Source organism: Artemia franciscana, chromosome 20, assembly GCF_032884065.1.
Source record: "Artemia franciscana chromosome 20, ASM3288406v1, whole genome shotgun sequence".
In the NCBI taxonomy this organism is placed as follows: Eukaryota; Metazoa; Arthropoda; class Branchiopoda; order Anostraca; family Artemiidae; genus Artemia; species Artemia franciscana.
Window position 1 is genome coordinate 11,033,784 of NC_088882.1, and position 18,647 is coordinate 11,052,430.

Here is an 18,647-nt window from a genome sequence, read left to right on the forward strand (position 1 = left end):
GGATTGATTTTGGAAATCATTGCTGACTTCAATTCATCCAATCTCACCATCCCGCCTCATGGAAGATACTGGGCAGGACAGCCAGTGACTAGACAGTATCAGAAATAAGCTGAAACAGGCGCCTTTTTGTGCCTACTACTCTCAAGGGCACCACGAGAAGGTTGGCACCACTACCTTATATGAATGATTAACATTTGAGCCTAATTATATACAATATTAAATTATAAAACAACAAAAAAAACGAAAAATGTTAAGAACTATGCTTGTCGCTTGTAAGACAAATATACAAATCACAACACAAAACTGGGTATAAGAAAATGAGACAACAAAGGAGAAAAATGAGCAATTGAAAAAAAAAGTACATAAACATACTTAGACAGCAGAAAAGGTAACACACGATTTTTTGTTGAATGGTTGCAACTCTTGTTTTGAAGAATGTGTGTTGACAACTATGCGCTGGAATATATTTTTTCCACTGTATATTCTCCTATATATTATTGATCCTATTACCTTTGATAATAAGCTATTCTGATACATTGTATATTGAGGTTGCTGTGTTGCAACATTATGACTGAACTTAAGAAAATATGGCCATGCATCATTAGTCCTCTTAATTTATTAGATCAAAATTCATCCAGCCATATGAGCCGTATTTTAGAACTGGACTATCCAGGGATATGATATTAAATATATAATCATATGTTATTTCTTTGAGATGTAATTTTATGCCACTTGGGCGAAGAAGAAGGAATCTTGGATGAGTTAGAATGAAAATTGGTCCTTATAGTTGCCCGATGCGTGGAGAGTAGGAGAAAAGTTTGTTGTTTTTCCTGGGGAAAGTGCGAAGGGCTAGGGGTCTTGAGAAAGGAGATTTTTGAAGTGGATGCAAGGGATGAGCCTTGGATGAGGGGGATCTGGATGGGGGAACTTTGACTGAGGGATCAAGTTTACATTCTCAAATAATGATCATCCTTTATAATTTGATGATTTAATAAAGCTCCTACTGGACGTCAATGATTTTGACTTGGCGGAAATTTGTTGGCAACTAAATCTAATTCTTATAATTATGCAATTTTCAAACACAAAACTTTAAAATTGTTAAACCAGGAAAAAATAAATAGCATAATGGATGTTTTAAATTCATTGTAATATCTGGGAGTCAAAATTTATTGCTCTAATGAAAAAAAAACTAGTTAGAGAAAATTTTTTTTAGCGAAAACGACTAAGCGATGTCGTTAGGTCGATTCCGGCTGGTAAGTCTAATCCAAAGTGAACTTCGCCTATGTTTTTCCTGTAGATTCTAGATAAAAAGAAAAAAAATTCTATTGAATGCCTATCTTGGAAGGAATACAAATAATGTCTTTCTATCAGTGCATAAATTTTTATACAGTTATTCCTGCTGAAGAAACAAATCAACGTTTTTACTCTCTTCTTCTAAAAAAAAGCTAGGCTAGAAACGTTTGAGGGCAGGAGAGGTACTTTGTTTTTCTTTTTCAAAAAATTCGATAACAAACCCTCTTACGAAAATATCCCCCCCCCAAAAAAAACACAGATTCTGCTCACCCCAGGGCTGTTTCTCAGCTCGTACCTATCTTGCACCTTGTTTGCTGCTTTACCTGTAGATATGAAACATCTTTTGTCTCCTACATTACCAAAACAATTAATAAAACAACTTAAATTTCCCTATTTTATTATTTTAGCCACTTCCCACGTTTTTTCCCTTTTTGCGTTCTAAATTTGACATATTTTGGTTTTCTTTTTTCTTTCTTTTTCCTAATTTACTCAAAGAATGATTCGTTCAGTGTTGATATGTGCTAATGTGTTCTTTAGCCAGTTTTATATGAATTTTTATTTTGAACCATTTTTTGTTTTTGACATCAATCTGTTTTACCTTCTTTTGAATTTGTTGGCCTATTTTTCTGCTGTTTCTGACGCTTTTATTTGTCTCTCATGGTGCGTTTTTTCTTACTTTGGACTTCAAAATGTGAATTTGGTCCATCCGAGCTCGTAATAGACATTTTTTGAATATCTCATCTGAATGGATCAGTTCTGATCCAAAACCGAGGTGGACGCAATGTTCGTCCACATGAAGAGCTTCTTTTTATCGGGCGACGTTAAATCGGCCTTCAAAACGATCAACCAGAGTTGTAAAAGATCGAGCTCGTAGGCCATAAGAGACGATTCAGGGTACTTTATTGCGGCCCAAAACCTTTTTGTGTAAAATAATTTTTTAATTATTATACAAAAGCTATGTATTTAGTCCCAGTCAAAGCAGCCTTTAAACCTCAGGTCGCATATCGCTGGAGCTAATAAAAATTTGGTGTGTATCAATCCTATTGACCAAGGTTGTCAAAGATTCAGCTCTTGGCTCCTCATACACCCTTCAGGGCTTTTAATTGGGGCCGACGACCTGGTCGAGTAATCCCAGTTTTTTATGAGTATTATGCAGCATGCAACTATTACTACTACTACTACTAATAACTCACTGCAGCACTAAGCCGCCTGAGGCCAACACAGCAACGTACACTCCTCCTCCAACCTAATCTATTTAAAGCCTCCCTCTTTACATGCTCCCAGAAAGTTCCCATTTCCTTTAAATCTTTATTTATGACATCCTCCCAACCCAGGGTAATATGCCAAAAAATCCTTGACAATAACTCGTGTTAATTGATATCAGATCCGAATGGATAACATTCAAAACTTTCGTATGATCATTCAGCACGGCCGTACCCAGGGGAGGAGAAGCCATAAATTTGGACACTCGCTTCAGAACATAAAAATGCTCATACAAATGTAGAATACATAATTTTTGGTTATCCAAGGGCGGAAAAGACCGTTTCTTATGTGACCCCCCCCCCTCGTATACTTAAATCCCAGGCATGGCCTCAAGCTTCAGTTTGCTATTGAAACAGCAATAATTGCTTTGATACCACAGAGAAGTGACAGGCAACTGAAAACAGAGATAGTTGAAACAAACATGTTTTCGTTGTTTAGATCCAATGTTCGCTTTTCTTTTAACTCGAAATTTAAAAATCCTTAGATTAGACACTTATTCATAGCGATTTTTGTTGCGCAAAAGAATGTTTATTTCTGGGCAGCATTGGAGACTTGCCACAAAGAACGCAAAAATTAGAGGGCACACATAGCACAAATCATGGTTTTGGCCAGTGCTGTCACTTACTTGAAGTACTTTTACTTGAAGTACTACTTAAGTAAAATTTTGGCAATTACTTGATACTTGATACTTAAGTAAGAATTTGGAGAGTAGTTATTACTTGATATTTAAGTAAAAAAAAACAGTGAGTACTTGGAACTTGATACTTATTTTAAAATTTGAAGTACATGTTGCAGCACTGGTTGTGGCGTCGAATGCTACCAAGTACAAGAACGAATTCTAACCCATAGTAACCGAAAATTTAAAAACGCGCTTTCTAAAAATAAAAATGTCAAATGTAAAAATAAAAACTGCTAATGAAAGGTGATTCAGGAATGGTACTGTTATTCCAGCTAATCTTATTGGTAAAAGTTTATTACGAAAAGAAATTTATGGGAATTTTGAACAATAGCCTGAAACTCCTAAAAAATGGTGTCAGATCAAAATGAAAACTGTGCCACTAGAATCACCATTCCCAGAACCCCATATAGAAGAATTGCAGTCCCCCATCTTGAACAGTAAGGAAATTAACTTTTTTTACATTGGAAGCAGTTATGTGTCCCTCTTCTTTTGTTCGTCTTTTTGTTTCGTTATAGGCTGTGGGGTACTGAAATGTTATAGATACTTACTTGTGCTTGTACTTGTGGCGGGAATCAGGCGTTTCCACCTCGCCCGGCATCGATGATCTTAGAGACATTCTTGGACCATGTTGCTCGATCTTGTGCCAGCTGCTCTGCAAAAGCGAGCCACTGTGTTGACCATCTGTGACCGAATTTTCTGAAACCCCCGATTGGTTCAAGGTCTGACTTGGCCAGGTTCCACCAGTTCTTCCTCTGTCGTCCTTGACGTTTCTTCCAGTAGCTAATAGGCTCAACTAGAAGTATGGTCGAAATCCGGCTTGATATCCTCGAGTTCTTTCCTCCCTTGCCCCTTTGAAGCGGTTCAAGAGTATGATCCCGAATATTTTCACTGCAATGTCTATGAGACTTATTCCGCGGTAATTTTTGCATTCGGTTTTGTCTCCTTTCTTATAGAAAGGGAGGATGACTGATGTCTTCCAATCTTTTGGAAAAGTGTTGGTCCTCCACACTTCTTCGAGAATGCCATGGAGCTGTTCAGCAGTGACCTCAGGGCATTGTTTGTATAGTTCCGGGAGGAAGCCGTCTTCGTCTGGGGCTTTGTGGTTTTTTAGGGTTTTGATTGCTTTTAGTATTTCGGATCTATCGTAAGGCTCCTTAGAGACGGAAGGTGGGAAGGCATCATGAGCAGATGAAGGGGATGGGTTCAGGAGGAGCTGAAAGTGATTCTTCCATCTTGCTGAACGTTCCTTCTGACAACTAATGATTTTTCCTGATCGGTTTTTGATTATTTCTGAGACAGCAGCTTTCTTACCAACGGATTCCTTCAGGATCTGGTAAAGCTTCCTGGTGTCATGTAAGCGTGCTGCTTTCTCTAATGAATCGGCAGTGTCTTCCCACATTTGGTGCCGGTCCGGCCGAACAGAGCGTTTTACCTGTCTGCGTAACTCCTTTGTTTGTTCTTTAAGGCCGCCCATCTCTTGTCTTCGCTCACCGACTATTGACAGAGTCCTAGCGGCTATCCAGTGTTGTCGTTTGATTTTTGCTCGGCCTAGGATCTCATCGGCAGTCTCTGTCATCACGGTTTTAAAGGTCTCCCATCTCTTATCGGGGGTTAGGTTTTCATCAGAGCTGAGGACGTCAAACCGGTTAGTTAGTTCCAAGTTGAGGGCCTGCTGCACTTCTTTGTCTTGAAGTTTACCGATATCGAAGCCAACCTTGGGCTTGTTTTTTCTTCGAGTTGCAAGAAATAGCAAAATTTTTGCTGCGACGAGCCTGTGGTCAGACCCAGACTGCAAGCCTGTGTCCGCGCCGTTGTAAGAGCGAGAGTCCTGCACGGAGCTTCTCCAGCGCTGGCGTACGAGAATGAAGTCAATTTGGGCCTTAGTGACACTGTCATTTGAATGCCAAGTTAAGAGGTGGCTAGGTTTGTGCTGAAATATGGTATTGGTGATAACAAGGTGGTTCATCAAGGCGTAGTTCACCAACTTCTGCCCATTCTCGCATCTGTGACCCTGTCCAAATTTTCCCAGGATTTGTCTTGTGGTCTGGTCAGATGGACCAACTCTTGCGTTGAAGTCTCCAGCAACAATCAAGTAATCACGTGCGGCTATAGAAGAAGACAACTTTCGCAGTTTACCATAGAAATCATCCTTGGTCGTTTCAGTAGCGTTACGGGTAGGGGCAGGGGTAGAAATTATCGACACATGTGCAGGGTTTCCTTTTAGTCTGATTCTAGCAAGTGTACGGGAGACTGGCTCCCCTTCTAGGAGAGCGTTTCTGGTTCTTTGGTTCATGATGAAACCAACTCCGTGGAGTCCTGAATTATCTTCTACTCCAGAATAGAAAAAGTGGCACTGATGTAGTGTTTCAGGAGCCGTTATAACTATAGAGCCAGAACCGGAGATTCTGGTCTCGGATAAACGTTATAGATAGATGTTTAAGGACTCGTTTGAAGGCTACTTTTTATATCTATGTGATTTTTAGAAGTAACAAATAAGTAACAAATAAAAAAAAGTTACAAATTTAATGTAAAGTAAATGCCATTCTTGAAAACAACTGCATCTTCAGCAGTCATACGAAGGTCATACGACATAAGTATCTTCTGAAATGTAACATAATGACGTCAAAGTGACTGCAACCAATTTTTGCTTTAATTTAATTCTACTGAGTAAATGTTGCACCAGTATCAACCGTGACCAAGTTAAAGAGACAAGCGATTTGAGACATAGTTGATTTGGAGAGAACGAATGTTCAGAGTTCAGAGTTTTATTCACGAATAAATATAAAATGAAAATACAATGCTCTTATTCCCCCTAAAAAGGCTCTATGGCCAGGGATACAAGGGGGATACAAAAAGTCCAACAAAGCAACAACCAAAAAAAGAGAACAATAGCCAAATAACATATAAGATAAAAAAGGGAATATACCCGAGGCCTGGGGGTCAAAGCGCAAGAGAGGACAACCATATACCATGAAAAAACACCTAGGGGAAATTAACTCCTCAGAGAAAAAGAAAAGGAAAAGGAAAAAAAAACAACACAAAAACAATTATGTAGCAATTGTGTTTGCCTTGACCGAGTTTTCATGCCAAGTTCTTTCCATGTAAAACCTTTTTTTTGTATAACCTAACGCCGTTAAAGTGGATGTAGGCGATTTGAGATACTGTTGATTTCTAGGGAGCAAGTATAGCAGCTGTGTTTGCTTTGAGCGGATTAATGCCCGTCTCCGACCATGTGAGATGTATATTATGTAATTTCTCTTTGAGTGTCCCGGTCGTCATTTATATTCCCTGTGTCCCGGTGTCCCTGTCGTCACTTGTGACCCGGTGTCCCAGTCTGTAACGTCATCTTATAATGACGTCATATACAAAGCCTTATATACTTATAATGACGTCATATGCAAACACTCTTTTTACAAAAAAACATACAAAAAAACATCCATACAACTTATTTTTTTATATATAGACAACTTATTTATATATATATATATAGATATGGTTAAAGTGACTGTAGCTGATTTAAGACAGGGTTTATTTCTAGGGAACAAGTGTAGCAACAGCGTTTGCCTTGACCGAGTTTTTATGTCCGCCTCTTACCAGTTTAGATTTGAGTTTTACCTGTGGATTAAACGACGGATTTTTACGCGACGTATTTGTACCTAAAAGCCAAGTTCAGAGACCCCCTGGTGCAAGTAGCAGAAAACCGAGTCTCCATCGATTGAAAAAGCTTAGCTTGGCTGCCTGCAATATTACTGATGCTGCGTTACTGGTAAGATATTTTTTCTATATAAATAATTTTTATCATGGTTGCAGCTGTAGCTGCAACCTAGTAAAAGGTGAACTGCAGCCCATTGTAACCAAATGTTAAAAAACTTAAAAAAAAAAATTACTTAATGAGGAAAAATTGCCGCCTGACCCTGATTCAGGAACAGCAAATATTACTTTGGTTCATCTTAAAAGTAAAAGTTTATTGCGAAAAGAAATTAATGGTGATTTCGAAAAGAAGACTGAAACCCCTTGATAAGGGCGTAAGGTCGAAACGGATCGTGTGACGTTGGAATCAGCATGATTGAAACCTTTTGTAGGGCAAGTACAGTTGAACGACGAGGAAAATCACTTTTTTGCATCGCTGGCATACATTTGTCTCCTTTTTTCACTAGAGCTAGTAGGCTATAAGAACAGCATAGAGAAATGTTTAATGTTAATGGCTCATTTTAAAGGTATTTGCTACAATAGTCGGTTTTGTAATTAACAAGAAGAATACTTTTATAATCATTTTTTTTTACGAAAAACTGCATTTTGGAGTTATTTCTCAAGTGCTTTGGGCTAGTGGGGTACCGGAACGTCTTTTCTATTCCAACTGAGAAAAAACCGTAAGTCTAGCTATTGAAGAAAGTGATATCCTGATAATATATATGACATAATCCACAGATCCAGACATAGCCACTCAAAGTGGCAGTTATATTGGTTCCATTCATGAAACACATGAGGAATATTACATACTAACTACTTGCTATTAACTGGATAGTACAAATTCCTCCACTTTTTCGTGGCAAAGAAGTACGAAGAGCTGTCGAATTGTCAAAACATGAGCTAAGGAATGATAAAAGACTAAAAAATGAAATATCCCTCTGTGGTCTAAGACATATATCTTATGTTCCATATATTTCTTATGCTCCTATTAGTTTTCCTCTATTTATTTTTAAGAACAGGATTGTTATGAGTGTCTAGAATAGTTTAAACATAAGGCATAGCTACAAAAGAAATATATATCTGACAATTTTATCCTGACAATATGACATATTAAAAAGACTCAGACGAAAATATTCAGACGAAGACCGTTACGACCAAATTTGTTGCGTCCAGATTGTGTTTCCTTATTCGAATTTCAAAGGTGATTATCAGATAACTTGTGAAGACCCCTCCATTTCACTTGTAAAGACCGTAGCATTACTACAGTATGCGCTGAACTCGAATTCTTCAGAAAATAAGGAGAGTCCTGTCATTTGAATTACTGTCCCCCATCTTGAACAACAAAAAGAATGACTTTTTCCCATGGTTTCTAAAAAAAACGTGGCCCTGTAAATTTATTTCAAAAAATTGATTTTTTAAAATAGCTAAGACTTTGACGTTGCTTTTATGACTTTTATTAATTTTTTATTTATGAATTTATTATGTATACATATGATGTTTTACTAACACTTGTTTGTTATATATTTATTAAAGTGTTTTTATGACTCTTTTTTTACTAATTTGGTCCAATTTGGTCTTTTTTTTTACACATTATGTCTAATTGTTAGAAATTAGACTTGCCTTAATCAAATTTCTTTGAAAAAACTGCAATATGAGAAGACAGCAAATTGTCTGCGGTTAGAACGTAAGATGCGGTGATTGGAAAATATTAAACTAAAGTGAGATAAGGATTTTCGAAAATTTGTCATAGTTCATATTACTCATGGATAAAATTTAATAGGCCTATCTATAAAGTTTATAGATAGATTTTATTTTAAAGTAAAGATCAAAAGCTTGTCACAGTACATTGGATGAAAGTACATCCGCACATCTTTGCATCTGTGATGTACATCACAGTACATCTGCCTCTTGATCAGAGGTTTGCTGGTATTTTTGTCGCCGCGGTGGTTTGGCGACAAACTTGCTACTTGTCCCTGTAAAAAAGACCCAGCAACTGAAACATCTGTTCGATGCCCTATGAACTTGCAATGGCTATGGAGAATCTTCATCCTTTTTAAGCCTTTTTGTTTTTGAAGCTTGCTACTTTTCCCCTTTACCCAGCAACTGAAACGTTGCTTCGACACCCTGTGCGCCCGAAATGGCTCTGAGGGATCTTTATCCTTTTTATCCTTGTTTTTTATCCTTTTTTAATACCTGTAGCAGTAGGGTTGGATTGCAAGCTTGCTACTTTTCCCCTTTAAAAAAGACCCAGCAACTGAAACGTTGCTGCGACACCCTGTGCGCCCGAAATGGCTCTGAGGGATCTTTATCCTTTTTATCCTTGTTTTTTATCCTTTTTTAATACCTGTAGCAGTAGGGTTGGATTGCAAGCTTGCTACTTTTCCCCTTTACCCAGCAACTGAAACGTTGCTTCGACACCCTGTGCGCCCGAAATGGCTCTGAGGGATCTTTATCCTTTTTATCCTTGTTTTTTATCCTTTTTTAATACCTGTAGCAGTAGGGTTGGATTGCAAGCTTGCTACTTTTCCCCTTTAAAAAAGACCCAGCAACTGAAACGTTGCTGCGACACCCTGTGCGCCCGAAATGGCTCTGAGGGATCTTTATCCCTTTTATCCTTGTTTTTTATCCTTTTTTAATACCTGTAGCAGTAGGGTTGGATTGCAAGCTTGCTACTTTTCCCCTTTACCCAGCAACTGAAACGTTGCTTCGACACCCTGTGCGCCCGAAATGGCTCTGAGGGATCTTTATCCTTTTTATCCTTGTTTTTTATCCTTTTTTAATACCTGTAGCAGTAGGGTTGGATTGCAAGCTTGCTACTTTTCCCCTTTAAAAAAGACCCAGCAACTGAAACGTTGCTGCGACACCCTGTGCGCCCGAAATGGCTCTGAGGGATCTTTATCCTTTTTATCCTTGTTTTTTATCCTTTTTTAATACCTGTAGCAGTAGGGTTGGATTGCAAGCTTGCTACTTTTCCCCTTTACCCAGCAACTGAAACGTTGATTCGACACCCTGTGCGCCCGAAATGGCTCTGAGGGATCTTTATCCTTTTTATCCTTGTTTTTTATCCTTTTTTAATACCTGTAGCAGTAGGGTTGGATTGCAAGCTTGCTACTTTTCCCCTTTAAAAAAGACCCAGCAACTGAAACGTTGCTGCGACACCCTGTGCGCCCGAAATGGCTCTGAGGGATCTTTATCCTTTTTATCCTTGTTTTTTATCCTTTTTTAATACCTGTAGCAGTAGGGTTGGATTGCAAGCTTGCTACTTTTCCCCTTTAAAAAAGACCCAGCAACTGAAACGTTGCTGCGACACCCTGTGCGCCCGAAATGGCTCTGTGGGATCTTTATCCTTTTTATCCTTGTTTTTTATCCTTTTTTAATACCTGTAGCAGCAGGGTTGGATTGCAAGCTTGCTACTTTTCCCCTTTAAAAAAGACCCAGCAACTGAAACGTTGCTTCGACACCCTGTGCGCCCGCAATGGCTCTGAAAGATCTTTATCCTTTTTATCCTTGTTTTTTATCCTTTTTTAATACCTGTAGCAGTAGGGTTGGATTGCAAGCTTGCTACTTTTCTCCTTTAAAAAAGACCCAGCAACTGAAACGATGCTTCGACACTCTGTACGCCAGCAATGGCTCTGAAGGATCTTTATCCTTTTTATCCTTGTTTTTTATCATTTTTTAATACCTGTAGCAGTAGGGTTGGATTGCAAGCTTGCTACTTTTCCCCTTTAAAAAAGACCCAACAACTGAAACGTTGCTGCGACACCCTGTGCGCCCGCAATGGCTCTGAGCGATCTTTATCCTTTTTATCCTTGTTTTTTATCCTTTATTAATACTTGTAGCAGTAGGGTTGGATTGCAAGCTTGCTACTTTTCCCCTTTAAAAAAGACCCAGCAACTGAAACGTTGCTTTGACACCCTGTGCGCCCGCAATGGCTCTGAGGGATCTTTATCCTTTTTATCCTTGTTTTTTATCCGACATGTTGAAATGTCAAAGCTGTTATCAAGCTTCCTTGAGTTGAGCTTAATTCCAAACTTAATACCAAAGAATATACGTGATATGTAAGAAGGTAAATTGGTGCTAGTGTTGAAAGACCGTACCCTGGGAGGGGGCTAGGGGTTTGAATCCTCCCGCTAGAAATGTTGTCCCAACCCGTAAAAACGTAAAAAAAACTACATACAGATGTAACCTTTTCCCTTAGAGTGTGATCAGTAACTTTAAAATGTTTGTAATTAGCTTTTCCATGATGATTTCGGCCCGAAATTTTGAGAGAGTTCATTGAAAGGTACTTCACCTAATGCATTACTCAAAATTTGTTAAACTTAATTATTTTAACACTCTTTATGATCCTATTTAAATATGCTTATAATTAACCAACTAGAAATTATCCAGTCAAAAATCAATGTTAAACTAATGGATGATGTCCAAACACTTCTAATTATCATAGTTAAATTTCTGAAAGAACAGCTGTCCAATTCGGATGTACCCTATAATTTTAGATAACCCCATTTAGTGGCTTAGAAAAGTCCTTCTAAACCTTCTAAACCTTCTAATCCTTCTAAACTTCTGATCTTTCAAATCTAGTTTTAATAAAGAACTCGTACGAGTCCTTCAATAAAACTAAGCACGGGTAAAATTCTGGAACTATAACCCCGTTCTCATATTACTTATGAGGAATTTGAGACCCTAATTTAAATTCTTATGTATTTATCTCGCAAGCTTTTCTTTTCCCTCTTGTTCCCTCTCTATATTTCTCTTTTGCCTTTTCTTCCACTATTTTCTTTTTTAAGGTATCTGTATAAATCTGTATCTTCATTGTTTTGTTTCAGATACTGTCAGAAAACCTGAAAGATCTTACCCATATAGACTTAAGCCAATGTTCCCGATTAACATCAGCTGGGTTGAGTCAGTATTTTGAGTCCCCACATCTGAGCCACATTGAAGCCATTTCTTTAGCTGGGTGCACTCAAGTAACGGAAGACCTTGTGTTTCAACTTTTAGCTGCCGATAATGTGAAATATGTTGACATTAGTCACTGTGGCAAAGTTACTAAAAATGTTGAAAAGGTTCTTGAGAAAGTTAAACAAACTGGCAGAAAATTTGAAATGTCAAGTCATGGTATTTTGAGCAAACAAAAGTATTGTCTTAATTTTTAACTAAACTAAAACAAAATGGAAATTCAGATGTAAATAGCGCTTTTTTCAGTTCAGTTGAAAATCCAGAAGCAAATTTTACCACATAGGTCCTTCACTGGTGCTTTTAGAGGGGGTTCGTGGGTGACAACCGCTTTCCCCTCCTGCAGGAAGGAAAGGTGAAAATGCACCCTTCGTACATTTTTTTGGAAGTAGGAAAATCACTGCTGCCTGCAGGGGAGGCTAAGCTGTGGTAATACACCCCCCCTAGAACGGAAGGGGGAAATAGGTCCTTAATACAAGCTTTTTTAAGTTTCGTTCGTTCCACCAGGGGAGGCTCAGAGGTGGCAACCCCCTCCCTTAGGAATGTAAGCGAGAAATATGGCATGTCGTGATTTATATTCTAAATGAATACAACTCTTCTCTAACTAAGGAAAAACGTAATCAATCTTTGAATTCTCCTCGAAAAGTTTCTTCAATGTTTTCGACCTCATTTCGTCAGGCTTGGATTTGTTCTGATTCTTTATCTCTTCAAATGCTTGGCTTTCATCAAAAATACATAATAAGTAAGAAACTTAACCTTATAATCAAATGTAATAGTTTTATATTAAATAATATTTGTATTTTATTGCTTTGATGTAATTTGTATTATGCAATTAATCTAATTATTATATAATTAAAATGTGTATAATTTTAACATACTTTAAGTTATATTAAAGTTATAATAATTAAATAATATATGAGGTACATTTAATGTATTTATTACAAAAGCGATCTTAGACTCTGTCTTTGCGCCTTTCTTCTGAAATTTTAATATGTACTTTTTGCCTCAGTCTGTAAGAAATGGGTCTGTTTCAATTATTTTTCTCTTTTCGAAAACTTGGAAATAGGCATAAATTAAAAAAGTTATCGCTCAAATCTTTTGGAGGCTTAAGTGACCTCTCTAACTCCCTACTATTTAGTGTTGTAGTTGTAATTATATTGAATTTATAATTTGTATATAATCTATATCATTCTATGTATAATTTACGTATAATTGGTTATAATAAATATAATTAATGTTGTAGTATCCCAAGTACCCCCCTTAAATCACTTCCTTAATAATTTTTGCTTTACCGATTTGTATAGTTGCCAAATAATTTTGCTAATAATTTTAAAATATATCCAATATTAAATCAAACTTTTTTTGGCAAATTTGTGCTAGATTTTGATATATTGTTTGATTTTGTTTTTTTTTCCTTTGATTTCTTTATTCTGATTTGTTCTTGCGTTTTGATTTCTTTAATTGCATTTAATTATGGTCTTTTACTTCTGATTATGTAATCACTAAAACCTTGGATGTTGTTTGTTTCACCTTGCTTCACTTTTCTTATGCTGAAGTATCTAATGTCGTCCATATTCGTTAATTGTAACCTTAGGTTCAGACACAAGAAGTTGCTGCTAAAGGAAATTTTCGTCAATCGCGGCAATTGACAATTTTCGTTGCCTTGTTGTTCACACAGGGTTTTCGCATTGGTCTTTTTTTTTATCGGCAAAAAAAATTTGAAATTAAAGCACGTGAGAAGAAAGGGGTCGAATCACGCTGCAGGAATGCACTGCAGGGCCGACGCAGGGACCATAGTAGTCAAGAAGCGTCGTTAATTCTTAAATAATAAAATAATAAAAGAATCAAGAACATGTTCTGCTTGTATCTCTTCTTGCAAGGAGGGGAAAGAGACATGGTAGCCTTAGGTTCACACACAAGAAGTTGCTGCGAAAGGCAATTTTCGTCAATCGCGGCAATTAGCAATTTTCGTTGCCACAGTATTTTCGCATCGGTCATTTTTTAACCGCATAAAAATTTGAAATTTAAGCACATGAGAAGAAAGAATCAAGAACATGTTCTGCTTGTATCTCTTATTGCAAGGAGGTGAAAGAGAAAGAGGAATTCGGTAAGCTTTCATAGGGGAAATTGGCAATTGGCAATTTTCGTTGCCTTGTTGTTCACACGGTATTTTCGTATCGGTCATTTTTTATCCGCAAAAAATTTGAAATTTGAGCACGTGAGGAGAAAGAATCAAGAACATATTCTGCTTGTATCTTTTGTTGCAAGGAGGAGAAAGAGAAAGAGGAATTCGGTAAGCTTTCATAGAGGAAATTAAAACATTCTTTACCTAACAACATTCTTTACATTAAAACATTCTTTATGTGCTTAATTTAACTATTTGTTTTCTATTAAATATGAATTAATACCTTAACTTTTAAATTAACGATAAATTTACGCTCTTCGTAAGTTCCCTTATGATACGTGGTCCTTGGACCATAGCCTACATGGTAAAATTCTACGTGGCCTCTCACCTGCCACCCCCAGTGGCTGTACAGCCGATATTTTGTTGTACTGAAAATATAAAATTGATTGAAAATACAATAACGGATGAAACTTTCATTAAGACACCAAACGTTTGGAAAAAATGTTTTTGGTACACATACTAATATTTGGACTTTCATTAGTATACCAGCTTATCCGTCACGCGTTGCTACGATCTTAAAAGGAAAGAAATTCAATGAGAATTCCCCTAAAGAAAATTTCTAAACGTTCACTGTTCTTAGCTAAAAGTTTTACTCGTCATACTTTTTTTTCAGTTTAATTATAATTGAGAAACATATTCGAGTCATACAAGATTACGTTGAATTGCTATGCATGCTCTTCGAAAAGCAGTTCAGTTTTCTGATATTGTCCATTATGTAAATTCAGTTAAGTCTGACCAAGCTAATTGGTTGAAACTGAGACGTTGGTTTGAAATTAAGTTCCATATTCCTTCCTGTACTTCCTGTACTTCCTGGTCATCTACATATAGTCATTGGGAATTGATGCGTGATTATTTTTCAAGGTGAAATGCTAAATTTTCATATTCAAAATGATTGCGGAAAAAAATTGGCAGGACAGGGTAATCTGTTTTATATATATTTCTGCTTGCAATTTTATGTTCTTTTGTGCATTGTAAATATTTATTTTGTGTTTTATGTATGGTATACTTCGACAGTTGGATAATATTTTGAAATATGAATCAGCACATGTAAATTAAAGAAGGAAGAAGCCAAGCAAATATAATAAAAATATAATAAATATATTATTATCTAAATACTATATAATATAAATATAAAATAGGGGTTGGACATCTATGTCCAACCCATATGATAACTTAAAATTAACAAGATCTCGGGCCAAAATTCATTTGCGTGACTTCAAGTTGTCACAGATTGATATAAACCTCAAGGGGCAAAACAGGATTTCACGTATATTGATTCCAAGGTATTCCAAAGTTATATTTGACGGTGATTCGCTAGAACGTCAGCAGAACAACAACAAACGGCAAACTTTACAACCCATTTTGCGCATACAATAATGACAATGAATCATTTTTTTGTCAGCGTAAGTTTTAGAACGAAAATATTAATGAATGTTTAGTCATTATTAATGAATATTAGCTTTTGGAGCAAATACTCAAATTCTTTTGACTTGCTCATTATAATTTACTTGCATGCTATTCCCCCCCCCACCCCCATCGGAAAATTGCGCACCCCTCTCCTCAAGACTAAAAACTGTATACCCCTATGATGGATGGTTCCAATATCAGGGGAGTTGTCATTATTTTCATCAAATCCTTTACTATTGCCCGCGTTTCGTGGTCCCAAACTCCTTCTTTCAATTATTCTGAACTTGTCGCTATGACAACTTTTCTTGCACTGTTATTAAGTACAACTGCTTAAGATATCTGCTAAATTATTCGCGGACTAATTTTTGCTTTATGTCAAGGCTAATCCGATACGAATTGTTCAGGTGGAAGATTTGGGAGGGACCTACCTTTGTGTTTGTCCTATGAGCGACCAAACCCTGAATATTTACTAATTAATTATCATTTGATTTTACAATCGTGAATTGTACTTTTGATGTTAATGGATGTCTTTTTGTATTGATAAGCACAATAAAACTGTAAAATGTTCTGTCTATGGTTTTTGTATGGATAATTCGTAAAGGAATTTTAAGTACCAAGGACATTAGAATAGATACTTTTCAGAATCCGGGCCCGTCATAGCAGTGGCGTAATTTCGTCAAAATCTTGCGGGAGGAGGCAAAGTTGGAGCCAAGTTTCTCAAATCAAGTGAAAATGACAATGAAAACTGAATAATTAGCCATATAGTACCACAAAGGTAGAGATATACTAAAGAAGACTGATTCGTTTCTGTGGATGGTTGAATTATGAGGACTTATCTTAGTTTTGAAAATATTTTTGAAGAAACTAAATTTTAGCTGGGGTATGGGTGGGGCAAACTGAGGTCTACGAGGGGCATTTGCCACCCTCACCCAAACCCCCACCCCGCTCCATAGAAAAACCCCTGTATCATAGGTCTACTCATTACTGGAAACTGCAGTTTTTCTAAGTTTTTTTTCTTTTGATTGTTTCTATTGAAATTTAAAGAATTAGAACTTTTAACTATATTTATTATTATTAACTGTATTATTATTAGGAAAAGCGAAACGTGGGGAAGTGATACAATTTTTCGTAGTTGCGGGTGACAAATTAAAAAAAAAAAAAAAAAAAAAAAAAAAAAAAAAAAAAAAAAAAAAAAAAAAAATGTAGCAACAAACACTGTCAAAATTGTGATACTGCCCTAAAAACTTCATATCTTTAAGAAAACTAACAGAAAAAAAGAAGAAAATGTTGGTTTCTATAATATGAAACCAAAGATCAGTTGTTGGAGACGAAACCTAAGTGTTGCCGCATTGGAAACTGTGAAACCGCTTTCTTTTTTTTTATTTAGCGCTATCCAACACAAAAAATTTAAAATGAATTCCCATTTCTTCTTTTTTTTGAAGATATAGATATGTATGTAAGTTTCCACCAATTCAACCAATCAGACTTTATTTTTACTGCCCTTGGTATTTTAAGAGTTTTAATGTATATTTATGTATGGTGACATAACATTTTGGTCCTTGCATTAAAAATTGTATTGAAAGATATTACAAGTCGTAAAAAATCATAAAAATAGATGAAAAATCAGATTTTTTGTTTTTTTCGGGACAGAGCAGTTATGTGTGCCCACACCGCAGTCCTCAATTGAAACACCATATAAAGAGGTGAAGAAAATTTTACTGTTGCCTTTAATGGAAGTCAGCACCCTTGCCTTGTCACAGTTGTCACGTGATTAAAAGACTGTATTAAGAAATAATACAAATCGGCATATTATATAAACATACAAATTATGCAGAAAGTAGAAACAACCTATTTCCTGTAATCGTACTTATTCCCTGCAGACAAGCTGTATAAAAATGTAGTCTTATCCCATATTCTAAGGCTATGACGAAAGAAATATCAAGATAATTGGACACGTTCTTAGGACGGAGGATTGCCAGTGCTGAAATCAAGCGAAAAGCCATCCCCCTGAATGGAGTGGGAGGAGGTCACAAAGGAGGGTGTAAAGGAAAAGAAAATCTTATGGGAGGGTGTAAAGAGTAAAACTTTGATTATATTGTAGTGGAGGTGGAGCCGCTGCAGCTGTGTCGACCTCGGGTAGCTTGGTGTTGCGGTGATTTATTTGAAGTAATATCTGTATTGCCGTCGTGGACGGTACAGACGCTTATGGCTGACGGACGGTACGGACGCTTATGGCTGACGGACGGTACGGACGCTTATGGCTGTATTGCCATATATTCATTGCTTTTGTGGCCACATAGTCAGTGTTTCAATTGCCATTTAACTTGCACGATTAGCAAAACCTGTTAGCTATTTCCTGCTAAATTAAATTCTGAAGTTGAAGTGACATTTACCTTAGCAGACTGGTAAGTAAGGAACTATCATCGGCAATACTATTGTCGTAAAATATTTTGACGTCTGTAAGTTTGAAATACAATAGCTTGTTAAGTATCTGACAGCAAATATTCTAGCCTTTTTTTTTGTCTGTGTCACATTAAATGTAAAAAAAAAAATAAAGAATACAATATAGGATTTTAAAGTTTCTTCCGACGGTGCTCCTTGCCGTTGCATGGTCCTTCAGCCAGGAAGGGCAATTGGGGGGGGGTTGAGGGTCAGCCAGGAAGTGCATTTGGGGGGGGGGGTGAGGGTCAGCCACCCTGTGCCAACTCTCACACATACCCTTCCTGTTTACCTTCCCCAGATTTCTTAACATACCTCTTTAGAGCTGGGTTGACTCTGGCTGAAGTTACAGAGTCACGCTATTAACCCCCGTTGCAACCGAAATAACCAGTGATGACAGGGATTGAACCCGTGCCCCTCGGACAAAGGATTTCAAGTCTAGCGTGCTAATTGTTTTTCATTTTTTGATTTCATTTGGGTTCTCTTTGCAATATCTACGTGCCCTGAAATTTTCAAGTGAATCAAGCGTAGAAAAAAAACCTAATTTTGGCGCTACGAATTGATACAATCCCTTTTTTTCAAAATTTATTGTCCTCATAAACTATAGACTACAGTCTATTGTTTCACAGTTATACATTATGTTTTGTAGTCTTTATTTTAATAGTTTTACAGTCAACTTTCGTGGCAGTTCATCATTCGCTCCGAAGTGTGAAATGTTATCCTAGAGCTACTATTTTA

At 36.9% G+C, this 18,647-nt stretch overlaps 1 protein-coding gene across 1 annotated transcript in view; it reads left to right on the forward strand.

Moving 5' to 3' along the window:
- LOC136039750 (lysine-specific demethylase 2A-like) overlaps positions 1 to 16,038 on the forward strand; it is a gene marked incomplete in the record, with an annotated part of 107,872 nt that extends 91,834 nt beyond the window's left edge. Inside the window, 2 exon segments of the mRNA XM_065723599.1 lie at positions 6,774 to 7,001; positions 11,752 to 16,038. Coding sequence (XP_065579671.1) covers positions 6,774 to 7,001; positions 11,752 to 12,078 — 555 coding nt within the window.
- Positions 16,039 to 18,647: the final 2,609 nt, after the last annotated feature.